General features: G+C 33.8%; 1 protein-coding gene across 14 annotated transcripts in view; it reads right to left on the bottom strand.

Annotated features, from left to right (window-relative positions):
* The window catches only part of MIPOL1 (mirror-image polydactyly 1), a 406056-nt gene that overhangs the window by 50178 nt on the left and 329048 nt on the right, over positions 1–26830 (bottom strand). The window contains exon 13 of one of the 14 annotated variants that reach the window (XM_063651563.1): positions 23032–23112. The exons of 12 other annotated variants lie outside the window; for them this stretch is intronic. In XM_063651563.1, the coding sequence (XP_063507633.1) occupies positions 23058–23112 (55 nt within the window). In that variant the 3' untranslated portion in view covers positions 23032–23057. Of the gene's footprint in view, positions 1–10820; positions 12722–23031; positions 23113–26830 lie in introns of those variants that run through there. One more of the 14 variants, XM_054448522.2, reaches the window with a different exon arrangement.

Here is a 26830-nt window from a genome sequence, read left to right as displayed (position 1 = left end):
TGATCACAGAGATGGACTTTTCATGTGATTTCCTTTAGACTTACAGTATTTGTACTGTTAACAATATATATAGATCTATATATTCTAGAAAACATCTGGAAATTGGCAGCAAATAATTGAGGCCTCATTTATTTATAATGATTATGATTTAGAGAGTTATGGAAGACACTTTGTCAATTTACTCAGAAATGGGTGAGTAATACATAGTCACCCTCCATCCCTTAATGCCTCTTCCTCTCCTTTTGAACAGATGGGTAATGTACGGCAGGCATGGGAGGTGGAAAGGACAAAAGGACTGGCCCACCATCTTCTCTGTCCCCCAAGACGACAGCTTATAGAGCAGAGGAAGCATATAGGTCCCCTTCTCTCCCCTCAATGTACCATATAGTCACCTACAGCGCCAGCTCTGTAAGGCCAATGAAAATTATTGTTTCATCTTAATTAGTAGAACAATTCTCATCTGTGTGCTAAGAGAATCGCCACAAACCTGTCTCCTGATAAAATCCTCAAGGATTTTCAGAAACTCTACAAAACATGACATGTAAAAATTGTAATTTGTTATTTTTCCTTAGATCAGTTTAGGTTTGGGCGATATGCAGTTATCTGCCTCTTCTGGTATGTGTTTTGTTTCCCAACTTTGGTAGAAATACCTATTTTGAGTAAATCACCTAGATAATATGAATGAATAGTTGCTGTAAATATTTGCTTATTAGCTTATATGTATATATCATGCTAGTAATATATTAATATATATTTTTTCTTGTTCATTTATTATTTCATAGAATAGGATGGTACTAAGTAACCTCTTAGTTGTTCAGTACAGGTAATACAGAGAGAAGGAAGGCTTCAAGGAAATTGAACTTGGTCCTGTAGAATGGGTGGGATATGAATAAGCAAAGAGGAAATAAAAGAGGGTAACGTAGAGGAAAAAAGCAGCATAGATGAAGCACAGGTACAAGGGCGAATATAATCTATGAGAGGAACTGCATAGAGGTCAGTCTGGCAGGAACAAAGAGAGGCAAATAAGCAAAGATTTACAACAACTATTCATTGTCCATCCTCATCATGTGCCTTCTTAAACAAAATAATTAGTAAAATTCTTTCTGGCTGGGTGCGGTGGTTCATGCCTGTAATCCCAGCATTTTGTGGGGCCGAGGCGGGTGGATCACATGAGGTCAGGAGTTTGAGGCCAGCCTGGCCAACATGGTGAAACCCCGTCTCTACTAAAAATACAAAAATTAGCCAGGCGTGGGGGCGGGCACCTGTAATCTCAGCTACTCGGGGGGCTGAGGCAGGAGAATTGCTTGAACTCGGGAGGCGGAAGTTGCAGTGAGCCGGGATCATGCCACTGCACTCCAGCCTAGGTGACAGAGTGAGACTCCGTCTTAAAAAAAAAAAAAATCCTTTCTACATGCAGCCTCCAGCTGCTTATATCTGGACTTTAAAATATTCACACATCAGGCTACTTCTGATAATTCTCAATCTGAATGACATCACTTCAGAAAGTGATCTGCTGTTTGCCCAGTAGAGGAGTTACATATTATTGCCTTCTGAAGGATGATACCTCAAACTGCAGCCTTGACATCTGGCCTATCTTTGAACGGCTTGAGATACAGCTCTTATGAATAATCTTTATCATTCAGAATAACTTTGGACATTCTGACTTTTAGCACTAAACTCCATAGAAAGAGTTTAATTATTTGGGAAATGGGGTTATACAATCTAAATTGCTATCATTCCAAAGAAATTCTCATGGGTATTTCTATTATTCCCAGAGAAGAATCCTTACAAGCCCTTCCTTTCTTTTCCTTGTCAGTTTCTAGAAGCCAATTTTGATGAGTTTTATATCTGCCATCTGGCCGTACTTTTCTCAAACTCAACTTAATATTTTTTCTCATAAGTTTATAAGTTAGGGTTACACAAAAGAAAATGAAATTAGTTCTTAGTATTGAAATAAAGACGTTCTATTAATGGCACTGTGTTTTTCCTATCTCTTATGCAGAGAACCTTAAGATGCTGAATTCTTTACCCTTCACATCTAGTTGGTCATTAAATCACATTTTGTCGATAATATTTCTGATATGAATTTCTTCCTCCCATTCTCACTGCTACCAACCTACATCAGCACATCATTTGACTATCTTAAAATACTATACTATCATGACGGCTTCTTAGCTGGTACTCTTACCTCTAACACCAACCTGATTTAATTAATCTTCCAATGCTAAGTGAGAGATTGATGTTCCTAAAATGCTATTTTCATCAAGTAATCACCGCTGCTTTAAAAACTCTACAATGGCTTCTTATTTCCTATCACAGGAAATCTAAATGTCTTTGCATACTTTTGAAGGCTCTCAGTAATTCAGACTAGTCTCGCTTATCTGATCTCACGCTCCAGGAGCCTCTGCTCCTGCCAGGGTGACCTCTCTGCAGCTCCTCTCATAGATTATATTTACTCTTGTACCTGTGCTTCATCTCTGCTACTTCTCTCCTCTGTATTACCCTCTCTTCTTTCCCCTATGCTAATTCATATCCCACCCATTCTACAGGGCCAAGTTAAATTTCCTTGAAGCCTTCCTTGTCGCCATATTACCTGTACTGAACAACTAAGAGGTTACTTAGTGCCATCCTACTCTATGAAATAATAAATGAACAAAGAAAATTATGGTAATATATTACTAGCATTATATATACACATACATATACACAAATTACAAGATGCCAGATACTTTTAAACTTAATTCTATTTGCAGGCACTTGAACCCTCTCCAAATATTTAGGTACAAGTATGTTTACTGCAGCAGTATTAGGAAACAACTCAAAACCAGTGGTATAAACTTCTCGTGGGCAAAGGAGGTATGAAATGCTTTTAATATATCCAACCAGTAGTGCTAAATACATGACAAAATTTTTTTGATTAGCTGTCTTTATATCTTGTAATAACAGTAACAGAGATGAAAATAAAATCAATTTTGTTGCTTTTTTCTTACACTAGACTACATTTTCCACTAAAATCCTACATCTTTCCAAAAAGTGATAAAATGTTTTAAATTCCATCCCGTAAGTAGTCAGACTAACAAGACATTTTTTCTATTAATGCTTACAATGAAATGGCAACAAGAGGTGTTGCCAACTGTAAAAAGTAAGTTGAAAGAGTTATTCATACTTGTCAACTTTTTGCCAAAAACTTCCCATAGGCATAGCACTTCGAATGCTATGTTCATATACCTGAAGATATAAATCACTCACATTAATCGGTCAAAAACTCTGGTCCACTATTTTGACATGCTTACTGAGAACAGAGGATGACTGACTATTCTCAAGGAAGTTACTAACTTCTGTCCAAACCTTCTCTCTCAGTCTGTGCAAACTATAGCAGTGAAGCTCTTTGATGGGACACACACTGCCTTTTTCAGCTTCACAGCTTTCTTTTCTATTAGGTATCAGTGTTTTTGAAAGTTATTAAAAAAGCATATTTAAAAAGTACAGAAATTTTGAATATAGTTTCTCAGTATTTGTACCATAAGTAAATCCAAATTAAATTCTAGCTATTACTATATATCTTTACAGCTTTTGCAACTTAGATCACTCTAAGAGAATATTATGATAATACACTTTATAATTAGACGGCAAGATGAAATGTTATCTTTCTGCTATAAAAAAGTACTATATTTCTCTCTTTTCCATATACTTGAAAGGAGTTAAAAATACACAGTTCCTCAAGGATATCTCCATAAATAGCCTAATTGCTTTTCTAATTGATAGAAACTTTTTCTAACAATTCTAAATATTCTTTAACTCAAGAATTCCATTTGCACAGATATGTGTAAATATCTAGCTGTAAGTATTTTCACTGCAGTGGTATTTGAAAATAATTAAATTATAGTACAATCATATAATAGACTTAAAGCCATTTAAATTGTTTATTCTTCATATGTAAAAGATTATATACAATAACATAGAAAGTTTTTCATAATATGCTAAGTGAAACAATCAGGTCATAATATTGTATGTATTGTATGAAAACATTTTGTAAAAATGCCAGGTTGCTTAGCTATATTTTAAACTTTTTCTAAAATGAATGTGTATTACTTTAGTAATTTGTAAAAATATGTATGATGGATGAAAAAAGCATTTTCTGATTGGCCAATCAAAAAGATATTAATATTTCTTTTGATCACGATAAACACTTGTATATAACTACTAAAGTGAACAAGAGGGTATTTAAAAGGTTAAAAAATGCAACCTTTTTTTTTTCATCCTATTCGCATTTATTTTTTGCTGAACTCTCCGAGGGTTTTAGGATCTTATGAGCCTGACAGAGAATTAAGCTCAAAAACTACATGTGGCTGTGTCGCTACAGGGTTTATACTAAATATATATATTATGCAGGTTTTATAGTTTTACTTGTTCATAGCTAGACAAAAATTAAGGGGACATGTGGTATACAAAGATGTTATTTTATTGTTCTTTTCTAACATCATAAGTCAAGGCCCTACAATTTTGATAATTAAGCATTTACAATATTTGAATGAAAAGAAACAGAGTTCTTTATACAGTTAAGGCTATCTCAGAGGCTTTCCTTTAATCTGTCACATCCAAATGAACCCAATCTAGAATCTAAGGGTTCAAACCTCTCACTGTGTTTTGATCCTGTTTGTTCTATCCTTGAAGGATATTTGCATTGGAAGAGAAGATTTATGACTGAAGAACTATGACAGCTTATTTGTTAAGATAAACAAATCTGAATTAGTATTAAGTTATAAAAACTATTACCTACTGGACTAATTAATAAAAATAACTCTTTTAAAAGGAAAAAATAACACAACGGCTAAGTTTACAAATAGTTCTAATGCTTTCTCTAGGTAATCATAAATGATAATAATAATAACCTCAAATAAGCAACTCAAAAGAAGGCAAGCTGTTTGTTGCCATAAAATACCACAATTTAACACAATTCTGACACTGCAAAAGAAAAATAAAGCTTCTCTGTTAAAAAAAACATGCAAAATTGCAAACAGGAAAAACTGCTTACAGTGCATATAATAAAAAGCTAATTTATTTACTACTCAAGAGTTTTTATAAATCAATAAAAATTGATTTATAAACAATTTTTTGTCCAACACAAAAATGGGAATGGTCAGGAATAGGCAGTTCACATAAAAAGAAAAATAAACTGCTAATACAATATTTTTAAAAGCTTCATCTTATTCCTAATAAAATAAATGCATATTAAAACAATATAATTTTTTACCTTTCACACTGGAAGGCTAACAACTTAATAGTAGTGAATGCTTACAGAAATAAGCATTCTCTTAGACATTGTTGTTCTCAAATATTGTTCACATATCTTTTTAAAATAACAATTTGGCAATTTTTATCAAAATGAAAAGAACACACATTTTTTGAACCTCAAAATGTTCATTTCTAGGAATTTATCTTACAGATTTATCGAAAGAACTACAAAAAATACGTTTGAGGAAGGCTGCTCATTTACAGCACTGTCTGTAACAGCAGATTTTAAAAATTAAGCCAGGCCAGGTGCGGTGGCTCACGCCTGTAATCCCAGCACTTTGGGAGGCGGAGGAGGGTGGATCACGAGGTCAGGAGATTGAGACCATCCTGGCTAATATGGTGAAACCCCGTCTCTACTAAAAATACAAAAAATTAGCCGGGCGTGGTGACGGGCGCCTGTAGTCCCAGCTACTTGGGAGGCTGAGGCAGGAGAATGGCATGAACACGGGAGGCGGAGCTTGGAGTGAGCCGAGATCGGGCCACTGCACTCCAGCCCGGGCAACAGAGCGAGACTCCATCTCAAAAAAAAAAATGAATAAATAAATAAAACCAAATTACTTTCTTTTGTCACAGAACTTGCACTCTGGTCTACAAAAAATTATATGTATAGAATAAATTTTTAAGATTCAAATAATATTTTTATAATATTTTGTATTGTCTGGAAATTACTAATCTGTTTATAGTTTTGAAGTCTATAAAGAAGTCTATAAAGTGTTGAAGACACTAACATTTCAAAGTTAATTTTAGCACTATGAAGATACACACATTTGTTTTTATCTTTCTTGGGCATGTCAACAAAAATTTTTATTCACAAATAGGCTAAATACTTCCCTTAAGATAGTGATTACATTCACCAAATTGTAAAGAAAGATGCTATGGGGAGGAGTCAAAACAGCTTTCATTTGAGTTTCAATGAGAACTGAGGCTCTAAAACAATTTTAATTGTGTATATATTTTGTTTTCTCCATTAGTGGCCCATCCTTCAAAATCTAGCTCGGAGGCCGGGCACGGTGGCTCACGCCTGTAATCCCAGCACTTTGGGAGGCCGAGGCGGGTGGATCACCTGAGGTCGGGAGTTCGTCACCAGCCTGACCAACATGGAGAAACCCCGTCTCTACTAAAAATACAGAATTAGCCGTGGTGGCGCATGCCTGTAATTCCAGCTACTCCGGAGGCTGAGGCAGGAGAATAGCTTGAACCCGGGAGGGGGAGGTTGCAGTAAGCCGGGATCGCGCCATTGCACTCCAACCTGGGTAACAAGAGCAAACCCCCCCCCAAAAAAAACAACAAAACAAAACAAAACAAAAAACAAACAAAATCTAGCTGGAGCCTGAAGCAAAAGGACATCTTTTCCAGAAAAAAAAAAATTACAAATCTCTCTTTCAAAAAGACCTTTCATGTGTGGCATTTGACATTTTCTTTTTACTTAACCCAACTAATATGTGGTTTTGCATCTCACTAAAAATAAAACTGGCTTGTCAGATTCTAGAAAAAAACTTTAACAACAAAGAGATAAAGTTTTGGAGAAATGTTGAAATATAAAAAGTTCCCAGTTGGGATAAATTTTTAATAACAGATTCAGCCTTGTCTGTTAAGTTACTACATCAACTGGTATTATAAAATAGCATATATATGGCTGGGCACGGTGGTGGCTCACGCCTGTAATCCCAGCACTTTGGGAGGCCGAGACAGGCAGATCACAAGGTCAGGAGATCAAGACCATCCTGGCTAACACAGTGAAACCCCGTCTCTACTAAAAAAAAAATACAAAAAATTAGCCGGGCGTGGTGGCGGGCGCCTGTAGTCCCAGCTACTTGGGAGGCTGAGGCAGGAGCATGGCGTAAACCCGGGAGGCGGAGCTTGCAGTGAGCTGAGATCGCGCCACTGCACTCGAGCCTGGACAACAGAACAAGACTCCGTCTCAAAAAAAAAAAAAAAAAAAAGAAAAAGAAGAAGTAAAAGTCCACTTTGCCTTTCCAAGTGCCTTCTCAATGTATAGTACAGCAATAATTCTAAACGCAGCATAACAAATTCCTTATCAGGAATAATAGTCATTCTGTGTAAAATGCATTTAGTTGATAGGTTTTGTTGTGTTTAGTATTTCCAAAAAAAAAAAGCATATATACAACTAAAAAAAAAAGCATATATACAACTACACTGACTAGAGAGGCTTGATTATGAGAGACTAATATTTAGTCAAATTATTAAGAAATCATATTTTGAGTTATCTATCACATTTTTGGTGATTCTTCTGTCTCTATAATTTTAACAACGTTTGGTATGCCATACTCTCTTAGAAATACTATGATAAAGAAGCCATTAAGAGTATCCTCTACTTTTTCCCATTGATTCTCTCCATCATTGAGGAATATTCAATACACACCATAGAGGAACAAATCTAACTGAATGAGTTCTCCTTAATTTCAACAATTAATATGGGCATAAAACAATGTAAAATCTTCACTGGGTATCTTTATTGTTAATTTATCAGGTCCAACTTTTTTTATGGACAAGTAGGCTATATGCATAATCCTTTAATGTACAATTTCAAAGTTCAGAAAGCTCTGAAAAACAAAAAGTACTTTTATAAGTTTGCTGCACTCCTGTTGCAGCAAAACCTGACTTGATTTAGGGTGACAATTCACATATATCTCATTGCAGAAATATTCATGTGTTTGATTATAGGGTGCTTCCTGGAACAACATCCTTTTATAAGATTTGGAAAATTCTGAATTATGAAACACATATAAACCCAAGGGTTTTAAGTGAGGGATATGTATCTGATTAGGTTCTGTGTTATTCCTTTATTAGGTGAACAATATTGTTCATGTGCCATAGCAAATTCAATATTTTAAAATCATATTTTTGGAGGGTCTAAAATTGAAGATATTATACTCTATGGTAGACCCTAAAAAGTAATCAAGACTTACAGCAACATAACCCAAAGAGTTAATGGAATATATGGTTTTCACAATGATAAAACCTTCCTTGATTCACCCAAGTTGGAGACAGACGTCCTTTCTAAGTGTCCCCACAGTACTACACACTTCCCCTATTATGATTGCTTTTTACTGGTCAGTATCCTTTGCCAGACTGTACGCTCAGTGATGTCAGATGCTGCTGCCTTGAATTATATTTTACCAGTAATTCCCAGTGCTTGCCTTGTGCTTGGTGCATAGCACATGCTTGATTAAAATAATAATTGAATTGGAAGGCAGAATAAATAAGTTTCAAAGAATTCTCTAAGTACCTTCAAATAACTCAAGGTAGGACAGGAACTACTCTCATTCATCTTCTATCCTTTCATTATTTAAGGACCCCTTTTATTCTTATTTCGCCAAAATATTTTAGCAGCTGTCCATTCACTGACATTTCTATTGTGGTAATAATCATGCTCATTTTATTTCCAGTTTTTTTTTTTGTAGTCTTTCATGTTAATGATTACACTTCCTTTGTCTTTTTAAAATAAGCTTCAGGCCGGGTGCGGTGGCTCACGCTTGTAATCCCAGCACTTTAGGAGGCCGAGGCAGGTGGTCAGGAGTTCAAGACCAGGCTGGCCAAGATGGTGAAACCCCGTCTCTACTAAAAATACAAAAAAAATTAGCCAGATGTGGTGGTTGATGCCTGTAATCCCAGCTACTCAGGAGGCTGAGGCAGAGAATTGCTTGACTCTGGGAGCCAGAGGTTGCAGTGAGCTGAGATTGTGCCACTGCACTCCAGCCTGGGTGACAGAGTGAGACTCCATCTCAAAAAAAAAAAAAAAAAAAAAAAAAGAAAGAAAGAAAAAGAAAAACTAAGATGTCAAAAAGAACATCCACCTGGATGTTTTATATACTACTGAAATTTACATACTACTGAAATTCAACCTGCTAAAGATGTCATTCCATTTCACTCTGTTCTTCCTCCAGTCTTCCAAATCTCAGTAAATGGTATTCCCATTTATCAGACTGTTCAAGACAATTATCTGGGAGCTCTCCTCAACACCCTGTATCTTTCCAGAAAGTCTACTGTCCAAATTTATCTCATCTCACTATTTCTCTCAATCTCCCCCACCCCACATCCAAGTTATCACAATTTCTCATCAGTTCTATTACTTCCTAGTGAGTCTCTCTATTTCTACTCTTGTCTCATTCCAATTATCTTGCTCATAGCAGTCAGTGTTAGTCTTTTAAAAATGCAAATCAGAATATATCCCAGATAGAAATCCATCAACAACTTCCACTGCTTGTAAGATAAAGTCAAAAAATGGGAAATAACAGACAAAAACCACAATGAAAGTTAAATGGTTCTATAAGATCTGACTCTGCATACTACTCCATCCTCCTTTTTTGCTCCAAGCAGCCATTATTTTGCTGCAAAAATCTTCCTTCAGTTTCTCCAACAAGCCAAGTTATTTGCTTTGGCTTCCATACAGAAGGCTTTTTCTCCTGGCTAATTCCTATTTATACTTCTGGTCTCAGCTTAGAGAAACACTTCTTCCTTTACCACAAATCTAAATCTGCCTGTTATACTTTCCTAGCATTCCTAGGAATTTTTCCTCATCATATTAAACTAAGTTATAATTATATACTTATGCGTATGAATATTTTAATATGTCTCTCCTGAAAGATTTACTTTATGAGGTCAAGGTACAGTGAGGTCAAGATACAGTCTGAGTTTGTTCATCAGTGCCTAACACAGTGCCTGGAACACATAGCAGATGTTTTAAAAAAATCTGTTGAATTAGGACATGAATACAATTGATCAACATCTAACTATTATGAAATAGAAAAACATTTAAATCATGACCTGTTTTGAATGTGCAACAATCTTTCTTCTTTTATCCATTAGGAATTTCTCTCTTTCATCTTTTTTATTTGGAATGAAATAGATTTGTATTTGAGATCTGAGAAGAAAATCTCTAATATTTATATTTGGCTTAGCTATTATAACTCATCTATTTACTTCCTGGGATATCTGTAATGATTTGTGTTTAAATTTTCACTTTACGATAACTAATTAGGACACCTAGATCACCATTTAAAAATACAAACAACCACTTCCAGTAGTCAAAAGGGGATATTTTTAAACGGACAAAATCTATCACAAAACAGTATCAAAGCTAAGTTTTATCATAGAAGTATGGACTCATTAAATAATTAGGCAGACAGATGGGCTAGCTATTATACTTAGAACTTGGGCCAAATTCTAATGAGTAATGAAACTTGTTCATTAAGCAGGAATTTTAAAAAAATAAGCAAGGTGACATGACTGCTAACATAAATCTTTGATGCACTGATCTGATTCCTTTCTAAAGACATTTAGAGTTTATTGTGTTTAAATTGTTACTTAAATGATATTTTAAAGTTCTTTATTTTTATTTTCATATGATATAGAAAATGTATGAAACCAATATTAAATTCAATTACTAAGGATAAAAATTGTATTAATGGGTCCCAGTTTCACTCCCTAAGTAAGAAAATAGGATTCATATCTATTAATTTGCCACTAACATGTAGCTCTCCAGAATAACTACTTGAAATGTATTCCTAGGATATAAACATTTTTATTATTTTACTATTCACTGGATTCATTATTCAAAAAATTATGAGCAATAGTACAACCAATTTATACTACACAATAAATGATGTATTCTATGAAAGTCAAATGTTTTCAGAGTCAATATAATCACAACATACTTTTTTTGGATTCATGTGTTCATTCACAGTTTGCTTTTAACTACTTCACAGAGATGGGAGTTTAAACATTACAATGAGGATTTATTGATTTATCGGTTACAGAGTATAATAAGCATTCTCAGTAAACTGGAAAAGCTAGCTCTGAGGCTAGTATCATACAATAGTAAGTTGCAGAATACTTCAGAGCAAAATCAGAAGGTTGGCATAAGGGAAAGATATAGAGTGTAAACTAGACTAGCAAAGACTAATATTTAGTAAGTCCACTAACACAAACAAATTAGGTTTTTAAGTTGTACACTTTGTCCACGATGGGAAAAATATTTACTTAGTATTTTATGTTATATGGTCAACTATTTTGTAACAAACTATTAAATTTCCTTTTTGGGAAAATGTTTTCTTATTTGAAGACGTGTAAAGTAACATTTAACATTAATATGATGTAACACATATTTTTTCTAGCAAACAAGTCCTTTCAATAATGTATCTGAATTTAGCTAACTCAGATAATTTGACTTTTGCATGTATTTGTGGGGTGTGTTTTGTTAAAAAATTAGTAAAAATATTTAAAAATATGGTTTTTAGTATTTTAAAATGAATACTTTTAGACAATAAAATGTGTTAAATTGATGAGAGTAAAAGGGTTGAACAAAAACTACACAATGAAATTCTCTAAAGCATCATGTAAAAATTTTGTAATTTAAAAATGTAAAAATCATGTAGCCAAAGGTGGTAATGTTCTCTGTTCTGTTTTATTTTTGAACCCAAAGAATATATATATATATATATATATATATATATATATTTTTTTTTTTTTTTTTTTTTTCTTTAGATAAAGTCTTGGTCTGTCGCCCAGGCTGGAATGCAGTGGCATGATCTCGGCTCACTGCAACCTCTGCCTTCTGGGTTCAAGCAACTAAGAATAAAATTTTTATTAAACTTTTTTTGCTTTTTAAAATGGAATAGTTTGAGGACTTCTGAGAGCCTACAAATGAGCAAAGTGGAGTACTGGAAGAGATCCGCAGAGCAGTTCATGACTCAATCAGCTGACTGAGTTGTTTATCATTCAGCTGAACAGAACTGGCCAACATGTTGTTTTAGAGCATAATTTTTTTCTTTGGTAGTTGTAACTTGTTTAATTTCCATCCCTAATAGGCCTTTGAAGAAGTAAAGCAAGCAGAAAGTATATGGATGTTGAAATACAAATTAATGAGGAACATAAAAATAAATCTGTAAATTCACCTCAGGATTCTCTTCATGAGATCTATAAACTGTGTTCATTTGATCACACTACTCACATTACCTATTATGTAGCTGCTTCTTAAAAAATGAAGTTAAAGAGAGAACAAATTAAAAATATTCAATTTAGTTTTTCATATACTGGCATGAAGGCCAAAACACCCACAATGTGCTATTTGTGAAAATATTCTAGAAAATAGAGGCTCTATCGTTTTATTTTAAAAGTAAAATGTGGCTGGGCGCAGTGGCTCACACCTATAATCCCAGCACTTTGGGAGACCGAGGAGGGTGGATCACCTGAGGTCAGGAGTTCAAGACCAGCCAGGCCAACATGGTGAAACCGCATCTCTACTAAAAATACAAAAATTAGCCAGGCGTGGTGGTGGGTGTCTGTAATCCCAGCTACTCCGAAGGCTGGGGCAAGAGAATCACTTGAACCTGGGAGGTGGAGGTTGCAGTGAGCCAAGATCTCGCCATTGCATTTCAGCCTAGGTGACAGAGTGAGACTCTGTCTTAAAAAAAAAAAAAAAAAAGTAAAATGTTAAGAATTCCAAATATCATCTCACAAGCAGTTATTTAATGTCATAATATGTTATTAAATTTTAATCTACTTTCTTATTTATATTCAGTCCCTAAACCCAACTTAATATTTCATTATAAAATTTAACAAATTGTGATTTTTCTTATATAGCTGAAGTCAAACATCATGTGATGTTACATATTACAAGTATTAAAGATTGTGTTAAATAAAAGTTATAAAACAATCAATGTAAATTAACTTCTTTATCTTATACCAATGCAAAAAAAGATGTTTAAAACACTGCCTAGAGAATATATATTGAAGAGATTCAAGAGGCAAGAAAGGTTCGGAAATGTTGCTTTAACATTGCTAAGGGTTTTGATCATTTTAAACCCAGAAAAGTTTCAATTAATGATGGAGGAAGTGAGTCACTGATTTTTATACTGCCAATGAAATGCAGCAAGCTAGAATAACTGGTTAGTTTTATTAAGGTATCTTATTAAGATGGCTTATTAAGCTACTCACTGTTGTTTTCATAGGGCTTTAGGCAGATACTAAACTTTAAAATGTAGGATTCGTTCCTTCCTAACTTTCATAAAAGTCATATATAATTAGCACTGAATGAAATTTTCTAATGTCAACATTTCAAATTTTGATTAACAGGGAATACAAATCAACCTTACTCAAGTTTAATTCAAAAGACAGGCAACATCCTTTGGGAGACTAGTAGAGATAATATATCAATGCAACTTCAAATTTTAGACTAAGCCATGGGCCTACAAAGTAAAAGTAATATTCAACTTATTAAGCTGGCATCATCACAGTCATTTTCCCTACCTGATTTAACTATGATTCATAAAAACCATATTTCTCATATTTAGATCAACATTTAAGGTCTAGAAGGCAATCAGGCCCCTGTTGATAGATACGATGATTGATCTACATAGAGTACAAAAGATGATTGAAATAAAGATAAAGTAACAGTTGATAAAAGTGGTACAGGTTCCAAACATGAATTGAGATATAGAAATTTAGACAGTGGTAAGGTTTATAGACACCATATAATTAAAAACCTGGCCAAATTCTGCAAGGTGGAAGAACCACTATTGTTCAAGTCTACGATATCACTATCATTTCTAAACATAAAATACCATTCAATAGAAATCATACAAGTCAGGATAACTTAGCAAGTTATCATTATCATTATTACTATTCTTAAAGAGAATAAACTAGGAGTGTCTTTTGTTCCCCTGGATCAGTCTTTTTTTTCCCCTGTAACAGTGCCTTTTTCATCTTTTATAGGGTATTCAAGGCTAGAACTAGAGTGAGGTGAATGAGGCACTCATCTCAGGTTAAAATTTAAAAGGATGTAAAAAAAAGTAATCAAGATGAGTAATATGTTAAGAAAAATAGTTTTAAAATCACAAAACAAAAACTTCATGAGAAAAATATCAAAATTTTAAATAAGGAAAGGATCAGTACCTAGTCTAACACCGACAGTCTCTAAAGCAAAACTTCTTTACATCGTGGTTTCTTTAAAAGATGAATTCTGATAAAGGGTTGAGTGGTTTAGGTCTATCTGCCATCGCTTACATAAGCACAGAATACATGAGTGAGAAAAATACCCAAAGTAAATTTTAATAATAAATCCCTAAATACTGTCCTAAGGCAGTTGCTATCCTAAATCCCTATGTCTAAACCCACCCTGATTTGTAAGCTCTAAACTCCTTGGTTATACTAAGTAAGCTCTCTCAAACTATTTAGACTGATTGATTCTAGTACCAAGGTTGCTTCTTTTAACTAATTTTATAGCTGATTCATAGTCTTTGCTTGAATTAATTTTACTGGAAGTTACAAGGTATTGATTTTCTAATCATATCATTCTCTCTACATCTATTAACTGACACTATTCTGTACAAAAGGCTGTTTCCTCTTTATCCTTCATCTCTTGTTTTTGAGTATGTTTGTACACTCTAAGATGCAAAAGTTCAATATTTTGTAATCAAAAAATTTATTTTTTGATTCACGAATCATCCCAAATTAAGTCAGTGGGAACCTTTTCACACTGGCTTATGTGTCCTTTCTATATAACCCCCATTAAATCTTTGAGCATTTGCTTGTTTCTTGGCACAAAAAGACATCCCAGACTACTCTGTATTTCCCCTGACCCAGACGTAGAAGCTTGGTACTTTTTAATGGGAAATGGTGCTTAGAAACTAAAATCTGGATGCTAGATGTATGTATTGCTTTTAAGCCCTTTTCAGTGGACAGAGCTAAGAAAAATATGTATATATTTAAAACCATGCCAGGCGCGGTGGCTCATGCCTGTAATCCCAGCATTTTTGGAGGCCAAGGTAAATGGGACACTTGAAGCCAGGAGTTCAAGGCCAGCCTGGCCAACATGGCAAAAACCTATCTCTACTAAAAATACAAAAATGAACTGGGTGTGTTGATGTGTGCCTGTTATACCAGCTACTCAGAAGGCTGAGGCAGAAGAATCACTTGAACCCGGGAGGCGGAAGTTGTGGTGAGCCGAGATCCCGCCACTGCACTCCAGAGTAAGACTCTGTCTCAAAAAAATTAATAAACAAAATCATGAGATTCATTTTAATATTTCTAATTCAAATTTAACATTACAGTTTCTATTTCCTAATTCCATTTATTTTATGGTGGAAATCTTGGTTCCTAATAACATTTATTTCTTTATTTGCTCAATCCAACAATATGCATAAAATCATTTCAAAATGTTAATACCAGTAGGACTAATAACTGTAAACATAGTGAGTAAACTTTAAAATTTCATTACATGTATTTCTGTTCTTAGAATATATGCCACTAAGGATGTATAGTCAAAGTATGATGATCAAAAGATACTTTTCTGTATCTTATCAATTTGCTATACAGTTAGGTATGTTTATTTCTATTTATAGTCACTTTTAGGGCTTTCTTTTTATCTTTTTAATTTGATTTCAATTTCTAAATATGTAAAAGATTTACATGGCTCAAAAGTCAAAACTATACAAAAGGGCATACTCAGAAAAGTTGCACTCCCATCCTTGCCTGCATCTCTTTCCCATATACCTCCAAAGGTAATCATTTTAGTTTCTGGCTGATCTTTCCTGTTCCTTTTATTCTTATTTCTCACACAAAAGGCAGTATATGAGAAGCACTTGATTTTTTTTCAGTTAGCAATCTGTCCTGGAAATCACTCAATATCAGTTTATAGATATCGTCCTTATTCTTTTTTACAGCTGCATTGTATTACACTATGTGCATGTACCATCATTTAACTACTCTCCTGTTTGGGTTATTTGTATTTGCTATTAAAAACAATACTGTGATTCTTATGTTGGTTCATATGCACGGAGGTTTATATTCAGGATAGAGTCCTAGAAGTGATTCTTCCTTAGTCAAAGGGCAAATGCATATGTACTATTGTTAGACATTGCCAAATTCTCCTCCATAGGAGTTTTACCATTTCCCGTTCTCACCAGTAATGTATGAGAATGCACAGAACCTCTTTACTTCCAGTTTCAAGATCTATGTAAAGAATCCCTTTCAAAAGTTACATGGTTCTTATGTAGTTTCTGAGGCTACAATATAATTTTTCTCCCTTTCTGTTTCCAAACAGGTGATCATAATGTTTTAATTAAAAATATGTAAGTTGAAGATATTAAACCGCTTATGTTTACAGAGCACATTATACTTTTCAAAGCACTTTTATGCACATGCATTTCATTTGATCCTTATAGCCATGTTTTGAACTAGATTAGAGCAAGTATATCTTCCAGATGAGAACACTGAGAGCAAATTTAATGATTTGTACATACCTAGTTACTGACAGTTGAGGGTCCTGTTAGTTCACTAATATTTTTACTAGATACTAAGTTGCCTCCCCTTTAACTTTGAATTTTAGTGTCTTAATTTTCTATGTTAGTGTAACTTTCTAGATAAAAGTATTAGGAATGCAGACCTAATCATTATATTTACCTCATAAATGCCAGAAACAAGAAAGCTATTATTGAGTTATTTGAGCTTGTATTTTACGTTTATTTTGGATAATAAAGCTTCATTTATTTGGTTTAGCTTAAATATTTTATGAACTACAAAGTGCTAACCGAGTATAATATAGTTTATTCTAAAAAAATACAGCATATTTCAATTTAAAGACTTAGTAATGTAAAATAAGTAACAGCTTAAACACAATGAATTATCTTTTAATACATAAGCAATTGCTGTACATTTCTAAAGTCATAGCAAATAAAGTAAAAAGTAGCCAAAAGGTAATTTCAGGACTGAATTAAAGTTCAAAGTCTTCCTTTGTACTAAACAATGTCTCCTTGCATTCTGTGAAAAGGTGAGAGAAAAAGTTCTATTCTGAGAATAAAATGTTTGAACTAAATTTTAATTAGATTGATTCATCCTTGAGAATGGCAACATATATTTATCCTATCAAGTATACTTCAATAAAATATTAAAGAATGACATTAACAAATATAAACTGAGAGTCCTCAAATCAGAAGAAATGAAATCATTGAGCATAAATATAAACTCTAATTTTGGCCTCTTTTTCATAATGTAAACTGTACTCCATAAAACACAATCTGTATGTTAAAGATGCCACTTATTTTTGAGGTTGAAAAATAACAAAAAGACTTTAGACCCACATATAAAAGGTACTCTTTTTATCTTTTTCTGAGACACTGACCTGTGTACTCATTTAAAAATGAACACCACATCTTTACGTTATTAATTCTTTGTTTTGATCTATTAGTATTCACCAAAGTGCCATTTTATAAAACCCCACACTGAATAGACAAGGCTGGAGGTGACCATCTGCAGCTTTAGAGTCTGCGTTTGAATTGATGAAAAGAGCTTTGTGTTTTCATTGCCAAGTTTGATTCTTCCAGTCATTAGGCATTCCCCTCAGATCGCATCAATGAAGCCGGACTCTCTTACACCCATGTGTTAAATTCTCTTCTCCTCATGGTTTCCTTTACCAGCTCTACTCAAGAATGACTACTGGGTCTTAGCCACATTCTTCTCACAGCTGTGTTAAAAAAGAGCATCAGAAAGTCTTCCTAAAACCCATATGTGTATCTGATCAGTTCTCTGTCTTAGGGTCACCTCACATTGTGGTGTGATTATACAGAGATTCATTCTTGTTCTTGAACTGTGCTACTCCCATCATTCTGGGAAAGATTTAGGCCCTCTGAGAGTCAGTACTAGAGAACTTCTTGGACGTTATGTGAAATACACATAACTTAGCTAAGAAGACAGATTAGGTTAACTTAAGAAAGATCTTTCAAGATACTAAAAATGTTTTATGTTATTTTTACCATTATATAGCTTGTTGTATGGCACATGGTAACAGAAAGAGATATAACATATGCTTTCACATATACACAGGATAGTGTTGTATGAGGCAGAGGAAAAACTAAAAAGATGATGACGTTCCAAGAACTATTAGTTTGTATTGTATAAATGCCAAAGCAACTAAAAAAATTAAAATTAGTTTAGTAGGTTCCAAAATATCATTTACATGGAATTTGTAGAATCTTTTTTTTCTTTCACTTTTGGTCAGTCTTCCTACAGAAAGACCTGCTAAAGTAGTCTACAATAGTATAGCTTATGTTTTTTCATTACATTTAGGTTAAGAAGTGAAAAGTGCCTCTGTTGAGTCGTTCAAGAAGGTACAACACTGAAGGAAGAAAGAAGATATGCTTCAGCTGTAACTATATTCAATATTGTTATGGAAAGTTTTTTTCTCCTTAAATGTAAATGATCAAGAATAAAGTTAATCTATGGACAATGTTTATGATTTCACCATCAGACAAAGTTACACTGAAACAAGCAAAGGATTCTTCATTCTGTAAATTTACCAAGGGGCAAATATGGACATCGGCAAATCCCTGACCCAGTAGGGATAATTAACCAATTACGGAATCTTAGAATCCAAGTGAAATTCGTATTTCTATGTGCTCTTGGGTTCAATTGAGTTTCTCCCAATTATATTTTGGGAATAAAATCTATACCTAGTATACCTATGTGTCTATTTAGGATAGCTGCACAACTGTGAAATCAGATTTTAGATGAGTATACCTGACCAACATGGAGAAACTCCATCTCTACTAAAAATACAAAATTAGCCAGGCATGGTAGCACATGCCTGTAATCCCAGCTGCTGGGGAGGCTGAGGCAGGAAAATCGCTTGAACCCGGGAGGCGGAGGTTGCTGTGAGCCAACATGGTGCCACTGCACTCCAGTCTGGGCAACAAGAGCGAAACTCCGTCTCAAAAAAAAAAAAGTGTATATTTTCTATATTAACCAGTAGATACATTCTATCTAATCTGTGTGTTTAATAATAGAGACAACAAAGGGGAAAGTTTTGAGTGAGTTATATAAAGTATCAAGTTAAACGATACGTTACATCAAGTCTAATGAGATTGAGCAATGTTTTTGCAGGAATGACTAAAACTTCTAAAAATCTAACTTCTACGATACCTTCCTTTTCACCTATTACTATAAAAATATTTTAAAGTACACTAACAATTAGTGTCATTTAGTAACCTTTTCCTAGGGAATTCAAATCACTTTATACATCTTATTTTTATCAATTCTTCAATGAATCTCAGGTAAGGTAGTTGAGTACTCCTAACTTCACAGAAGTACCCAGGAGCTATGTAGCCTGTCAAGTGATAAAAAATTAGAAAGCTTTTGACTGCAGCTAAGAACGGAAGCAAGGAAAAGCATACCTCTTAGATCATATATCCCTCTAAGGAACTTATATTTCATATAAAAGAGTTATGTGAAAATCACATGTGTGTGTCTCTAAGGTATAAAAAATGTGGTATTTTTCTCTATCAAATTTTAGTTAAAATGTACATGATCATTGTAAGTAGATTCTATAATTTCCCTAAAATAATAAAAACTCTGGTATTTTACTTTTAAAATCACTGTAGTACTGGCATTAATAAAAACCAAAACCCAAAACTCTTGCATTTTATTTAAACTGAAACAGTATAGATATCTCATATTTTGTCTTTTGTTCTTTTTCTTCCATTCCTCTCTATTGTGTTCGTCTGAAACATGTTTTATCTATCTGAGTATGCAGCAACATATAGTAGCTCAGCTCTAGTTCTAATCACTGGAAGACAGTCTCTGAAATGAAGAAGTACATGAAATGCAAAAAGCCATGTTGTAATTTAAAATTTTGATTCCCACTTTTATGCTCATTTTCATTCATTCCATAAGGTTAGTTACAAAAAGGATCTATCTTATTAGGGAAAATACAGAGTCTAGGTTTAAAGAGCCCTTTTTCTTCTTTAGCCTGGATCCTTCACTTTGCACTCCATTGGAATTCTTATATTCTGGGTTAGGCGCCAATCCTAATAATCCTACATTAATCCTTTCCTGGCACAAAGGAGTTAGCCAGATAATTAAAACTATGTTTCTTCTTCATACCAACATGAGACATTCCCCATAGTTAAGATATAAGCCCAACTTCTTTAGTTTTTATAAACAAATGAATATAATTATGTATTTGTCAAACATGTAGGTATATCTATGTGTATAATAAAATCAGCTCTAAAGAAACCTACTTTATATATACATGGATGGGAAAGGTGATCCACTCTACAAGCATATAATGGAATTGATGATAATTTTAATGAAATGCTTGTTTAACAGAGTATGAGATGACATATTTCACAAGTTAAATACGTAATCAGATAATTTAACTTTTATGATTAACAAATTCAGAATATTAAATTCTTTAAAAGCATATCGTATGTCAAAGAATAAAAATTAAGCATGTTTAGATGTTGTACATCTTATGATGACTGTTTAGGAGCCATCTGAGTCCATCTTCCATATACAGAAGATAATAAAGCTATCTCTAATTAGATTTAGAAGGTGCCTTCCAAAGCTAATTAGGGAGGGCATTTGTTGATAAACTATTACAAATAACTATTCGACTTACTACTTGCTGAAGTACATATATTTCACAGCTTTTAAATTTCGAACACAAGAAAATATTTTAAGGAGCAATTTCTAGAAGTTTTAGGTCTCTCACTTATTGATAGTACTAATAAATCAAAGTAACTTTCAACATTATATAAAATATTGATTTATACCTTCTGCTCAGTTGAGGAATTATGAAACTTATTCTTTGATTCAATCAACAAGTACTTATATTGTTCGGATATGTCTAATTTTGCCTTGACACTTACAGTCCAACAAAGAATTTATAGGAAAAATATCACAGGTAAAGTTGACAAGAACTAGAATAATTTTAATGAAAAGACAAGGAAATTATAAAAAAAAATTAACTGAGGCCTTTCATTTTTTAGCATAATTATTTTTCATTATAGTTAAAATCGGATTCTGGAGCCAGCAACAAAAGTAAAAAATCTAGTAAAATCTATTGATGAAAATAGCAGGCTTTTTTTTTTTTCAACTGAGAAACTTTAGAAATGCTCTGTTCCTCTTCCCAGCACCCACAGTCATCTATCCTGTTTTATAATTCAACCTGCAAACAGATTAAGCAGCTGAGTTTGTGGAAAGTATGTTTGCTCTATGCTAAGAACCCTTGTGTGACACTATGGCGACTCCCCTGACACTTCGAAGAGAACTACAGACGGTTCTTACTCATCAGCAGGAAAACCAGGCTGAGAATTCACAATTTCTTTGTAACACCAATTTCTTTACAGAAATCAGTATTTGGTCAAAAAGCAGAAAAGACTTTAAACAGCTATGTGTGTGTGTGTGTGTGTGTGTGTGTGTGTGTGTGTGTGTTTGGTCAATACTGCTCAAAAGATATAGGGTACCGTATATTTCAAGAGACAATCTACAACTTAAGAAAACCTATAAATTGAAATGTTTTAACCTGATCTTTGATGTTATAATTATGTTATAAAAATTTAAGATGAGCAGAACTCCTGTAAATTTTAAATAATGGATTTTTTCTTTTTAGAAAATTATGGAAAGCATGAAAGTTCTTGAGTTGATACATCTTTCCTTACAAATCTGTTTAAAAGTTTACAATTTTTTCTATATCTCTTTGTCCCATCTATTCATTATATAGTTACAGTATATAACTCTTTATATAGTTTATGAGGGAATTTGAATCATATCACTGTAAATCTGGCCCACAGTAAAAATGACATATGTCAAAAGTTATTTCAGTGTAAAACCCAGATCTTTGAGAGTTCTAACCTTATAAGCCTGGTTGTAATTACTTTTACTTTAAGTAACTATGTGGAGCTTAGGTATGCTAAGTATAGCAAAATGTATTTTTAAAAGTCCTTTGGAACTTGTTCCAGGCCACAAGAAGCAAGCATACTTGTAGATGGAAACGAAACTATAGCATAAGGAATCACAAAGTTTTAAATCTCTCATGAATAATAAAAACATCTTTTAATGGATTGATCTGTCAGTTTCCTCTTTAATAAATGGGGATTAGGGATAGTCTTTGATAAAACTATTAAGATAAGTTTTTCCTACCAAGTTCCTGTGCTCTTAGCTGCTCTTTAGTTCCCTTTAACTCAACATAACCCCTCTGTCCAAAACCAAGCACATTCAGTACCAGGAAAAGGCCAATCTAAAAGCTAAATCACAATGTGCTATTCATCCACAAACATACACATTTTTCAATAAAAGTACATAAAGAAAAGAGAATGAATTTCCACTGATAAAAGATTAGGCTTTATAACACGTGGGCCAAGAAGATATTTTTTGGTGATGAGGTATGGCACGCACTGACTTTTTCCCTGTAAGTGATGATATGCCTATACTGGCTAGCTTATGGATGGTAATCCTGTACAACTTGTCTTTCTAAGAATACTCCTATAGGCTGAAATATTTCAGAAAATATTAAAAATTTTTATGACTCTGAAAGAAAATAAATTTAAAATTCTATGAATAGCAATAGTAGATAGTCTCTACTATTACCAAAGATTTCAGGTCTTCTAAATGTAATTAAATTTGATGGAAGTGCATGGTTAAAATCTGATCAACAGGAAGCAAGAACTGCCAACTCCTCGGAGAGTGAAAGGTGTGGTGGTGGCAGTGAGGAGAGGGAGGGAAGGACCAGCCATAGAAGTCATGCTTTTCTATGAAACTAGTAAACTCTGGGCTCTGGGTTGGGAGAAAAAGTATTTGTCATGGGCCTAAAGCAGAGGGGAGTATATCTGAAATTTTCCTGTGTATCTCTAACTTGACCTGCTTTTACTTTATTCTGTTATTCTCCCAAACTATTAAATTGTTACAGTTGATTTGTTCATCGATTTACAGAGTACTTACTTTACAGCAGGTATCTGCATGAGTTTTTAGAAGAGATGGGGAAACAAAGATGAATAAGACACGGTCAATGTCCTAGGAAATCTGGAAGAGAGTTCAGTAGGTAGAAAATAGATATAAAAAATATACCACCTATGCCTGGTGCAGTGTCTCATACCTGTAATCCCAGTACCTTGGGAGGCTGAGGCGGGCAGATTGCTCCAGCCCAGGAGTTTGAGATCAGCCTTGGCAACATGATGAAACCTCATCTCTACCAAAAACAAAACAAAACAAAACAAACACCAAAAATATTGGCCAGGCGTGGTGACACATGCCTGTAGTCCCAGCTCCTGAGGAGGCTGAGGCTGCAGTGAGCCATGATTGTGCCACTGTACTCCAGTCTGGGCAACAGAGCAAGACCCTGTCTCATAAAAACCCCCAAAACCAAAACAAAACTATATATATACACACACACACATATATGTATGTGTATATATATAAACCATATATATACAGAGTCTATATCTATATCTATATACATGTAGTTTATAGATATGTGTGTATATATAAGCTTTATATATAGACATATGTATAGTTTATATATGTATGTATTTATACATACATATAGTCTATATGTATATATAGTCTATATGTATATAGACTATACAAAGATGAATAGACTATATAGACTACGTGTATATATACATATATAAACTACATATTGTGTATATAAACTATGTATGTATGCATATTTTATATATATAGTTTTCAGGTTGAATTATAAAACATGATCAATGACTGTGGGTGCTGGGAAGAGGAACAGACCATTTCTACAGTTTCTCAACTTTAAAAATGCCTACATATATGTACATATACATAGTTTACATATGTATATACACATACATATATAGTTTATATATAAGTATATAGATATACATACATGTATATACACACATACATGTATGTGTATCACATGTGCATGTGATACATATATGTATAAATGTATATAAACATGATACATATATCACATATAAGTACATATACATATGTACATGCACATATATAAACAATACATGTGTATGTACGTATATAAACTATAATGTGTATGTATATATGTATCTGTACCATATATGTACATATACATAGGCTTTTTCTAAAATTGAGAAACTGTAGAAACGTGCTCTCTTCCTCTTCCTAGCACCCAGAGTCATCTATCCTGTTCTATAATTCATCCTGCAAACAGATTAAGCAGCTGAGTTTGTGAGAAGTATGTTTGCTCTATGCTAAGAACCCTGTGTGACACTATGGTGACTCCCCTGACACTTCAAAGAGTGATATATACATACCACTCTTTGAGTCTGTGTGTGTGTGTATATATACACATACATACATACATACATACATACATACATACATTATATATATAAAACTCTCAGAATTGTCAGGGGAGTCACTATATACACACACACACACACACAAACACACACACTTATACACTAGATCCTAGATGATTAGTAAAGGTACGGATTAAATACTATGAAAACATTAAAGACAGAGAAAATAAAGAAATAATTAACTGGAAGAAGCCAGTAAAGGCTTTATTGTAGAGGTGACATTTGGGCTGGACTTTAGGAAGTAACAAAAATTTGGCCAGGCAACAAGAAGGGACAACTATATTCTAAGAAGAAGAAATAGCACGTGCAAAGATGTTGTGGTATGTGTCGTGGGAGAAAATGATACTAGAACAATGGGAGAAGGCAAGTGATAGGCCTCATATGCCATGTTAAATCATTTAACTTGTAGGGAATGAAGGGACCCTGAAAAATTTTAAACAGGGAAATAATATGATACAAATTACATTTTAGAAAGATTAATTGGTGGCAGTAAGGAGGATAAATTTGAAAGACCCAACGCAGGTCAGCTAGTTTTATGATTATTGCAACAGTCTAGATGAGTGATGATGAGTGTCTGAATGAATGCAATTACCAAGAGAGGATGAGGTAGAGGGAATCAGGAGATATTTAGGCAGCAGGCAAAACAAAGATTCGTGACAAAGTGAATGTGAAAGGCAGAAAAAAAGAGCGAGGAAACAAGGACAGCGTGGAAGTTGCTGAAGTCCATTAATTGAGGCAGGAAATACAGGAGAATGGGCAGGACTTTACTTTCAGGGGAGTGAGGAGTGAAGAGTAAAGAGTTTTGGAAACATGAGACTGGATCTCAGGGGACAGGTGAGTACTAAGATAAGTGTTTGGAAGTTATTTGGCTAATAAGTAGTAGTTGAAGCTTAAGGAAATAGATGACATTCCCGGGAATTGTGTAGAGGTAGAAGGAAAATAAAATCTTTAAGCAACCATTATGTTCGGATAGCTGGGAGATGTAATCCCCAAAAGAAATGGAGTAGGAACAGTCAGAGGAGTCATAAAGGTAGAAAAAAATGGTGCTACAGAATCTAAGAAAACAAAAGGCTTCAGGAAGGAATGATGAACAGTACTAAATGATGAGAGTTCAAGTAGGATAAATATTCTAAAAGTTGACTGCATTTGTGATCGGATACTTGCTAACCTTAAAAAAAATCCTAAAATAACATTACGTGAGCAGAGGAACCAGTATACACAAAGGCATTTAGTCCTGAAAAGGCAGAGACCTTCTGAGGAATGAGATGGTACAGTGTGGAGTGAAATGCTAAGAGAAGGAGGAATTACGTAACACATATTGTTCTAAAAGCAATTCATGTATTAGCTCATCAAATTGTCATGGCAATGTTATGAGATAGAAGCATTATTGTCCACATTAGCATAGTGTTTTATATCCAGGTTCACATACCTATACATTCTGAATTCAAAGCTTGAGATTTTAAACCACTATGCTATATTGCTGAAGATACATGAAAGTCTTTATTTTCACCATAAACGCATGTTCATTGAACAATAAAAATATCATTTAAAATGAGCCATTGAATTTAGTAGTTAGAAAATTACTGGTGATCTTAAGAAAAATTTCAGTACACAAACTAGCCATACTGTACTGAGTAGGAGAGGAGTAAATGGGAATTGAAAAATTAGAAGATGGTGAATATAGATCAGTTATTCCAGAAATTTGATTGTGACGGGAAAAGAGGAAAGTTATTTAAGAAATTACATTGTGAAGAAAAATTTGATTGTGAAGAAATTCCTTTAGTTTAAATGTTAAATTCCCTGGAATACTGACATATTTTCAAAGAACTTTCTAAAACATTTGCTAATAATAATGATTTCAGATTTTTAAGGAGACTATGAATACCATCTTACGAAGTCTTATAAGTTGGTTTCCTTTAAGAGGATAACATTTCTCTTAAACTCAATAAAATAGGCTAATATCCTCATGAAGATACACTTTGCCGAATTGACGGCAATTAAATATGAAATACAGTGGATCAAATATGAAAAGGAAAACCCGATAATACTTCATCTAGCTCTTACTGTTGGAAATCAGAAGAATAAGAGATTTAACATTTAATTCTTTTAATGACATAGTTGTGCTTAAACTCTGATCCATGGATTAGTGCCATTCCATAAAAAAGTTTTCATCTGTCTACGGTTAAATGCAAAAACTAAGGGAGAGACAGTGAATTTTCCAGAGTTAAAGTTATTTTATGTATTAATTTTTATTATACTTTAGGCTCTAGGGTACATGTGCACAATGTGCAGGTTTGTTACATAGGTATACATGTGCCATGTTGGTTTGCTGCACCCATTAACTCGTCATTTACATTAAGTATTTCTCTTAATGCTATCCGTCCCCCAGCCCCCCAGTCCCTGAGAGGCCCTGGTGTGTGATGTTCCCC

The sequence above is a fragment of the Pongo pygmaeus genome, chromosome 15 (assembly GCF_028885625.2).
Source record: "Pongo pygmaeus isolate AG05252 chromosome 15, NHGRI_mPonPyg2-v2.0_pri, whole genome shotgun sequence".
Lineage (NCBI taxonomy): Eukaryota > Metazoa > Chordata > Mammalia > Primates > Hominidae > Pongo > Pongo pygmaeus.
This window is presented reverse-complemented; position numbering and strand designations above follow the sequence as displayed.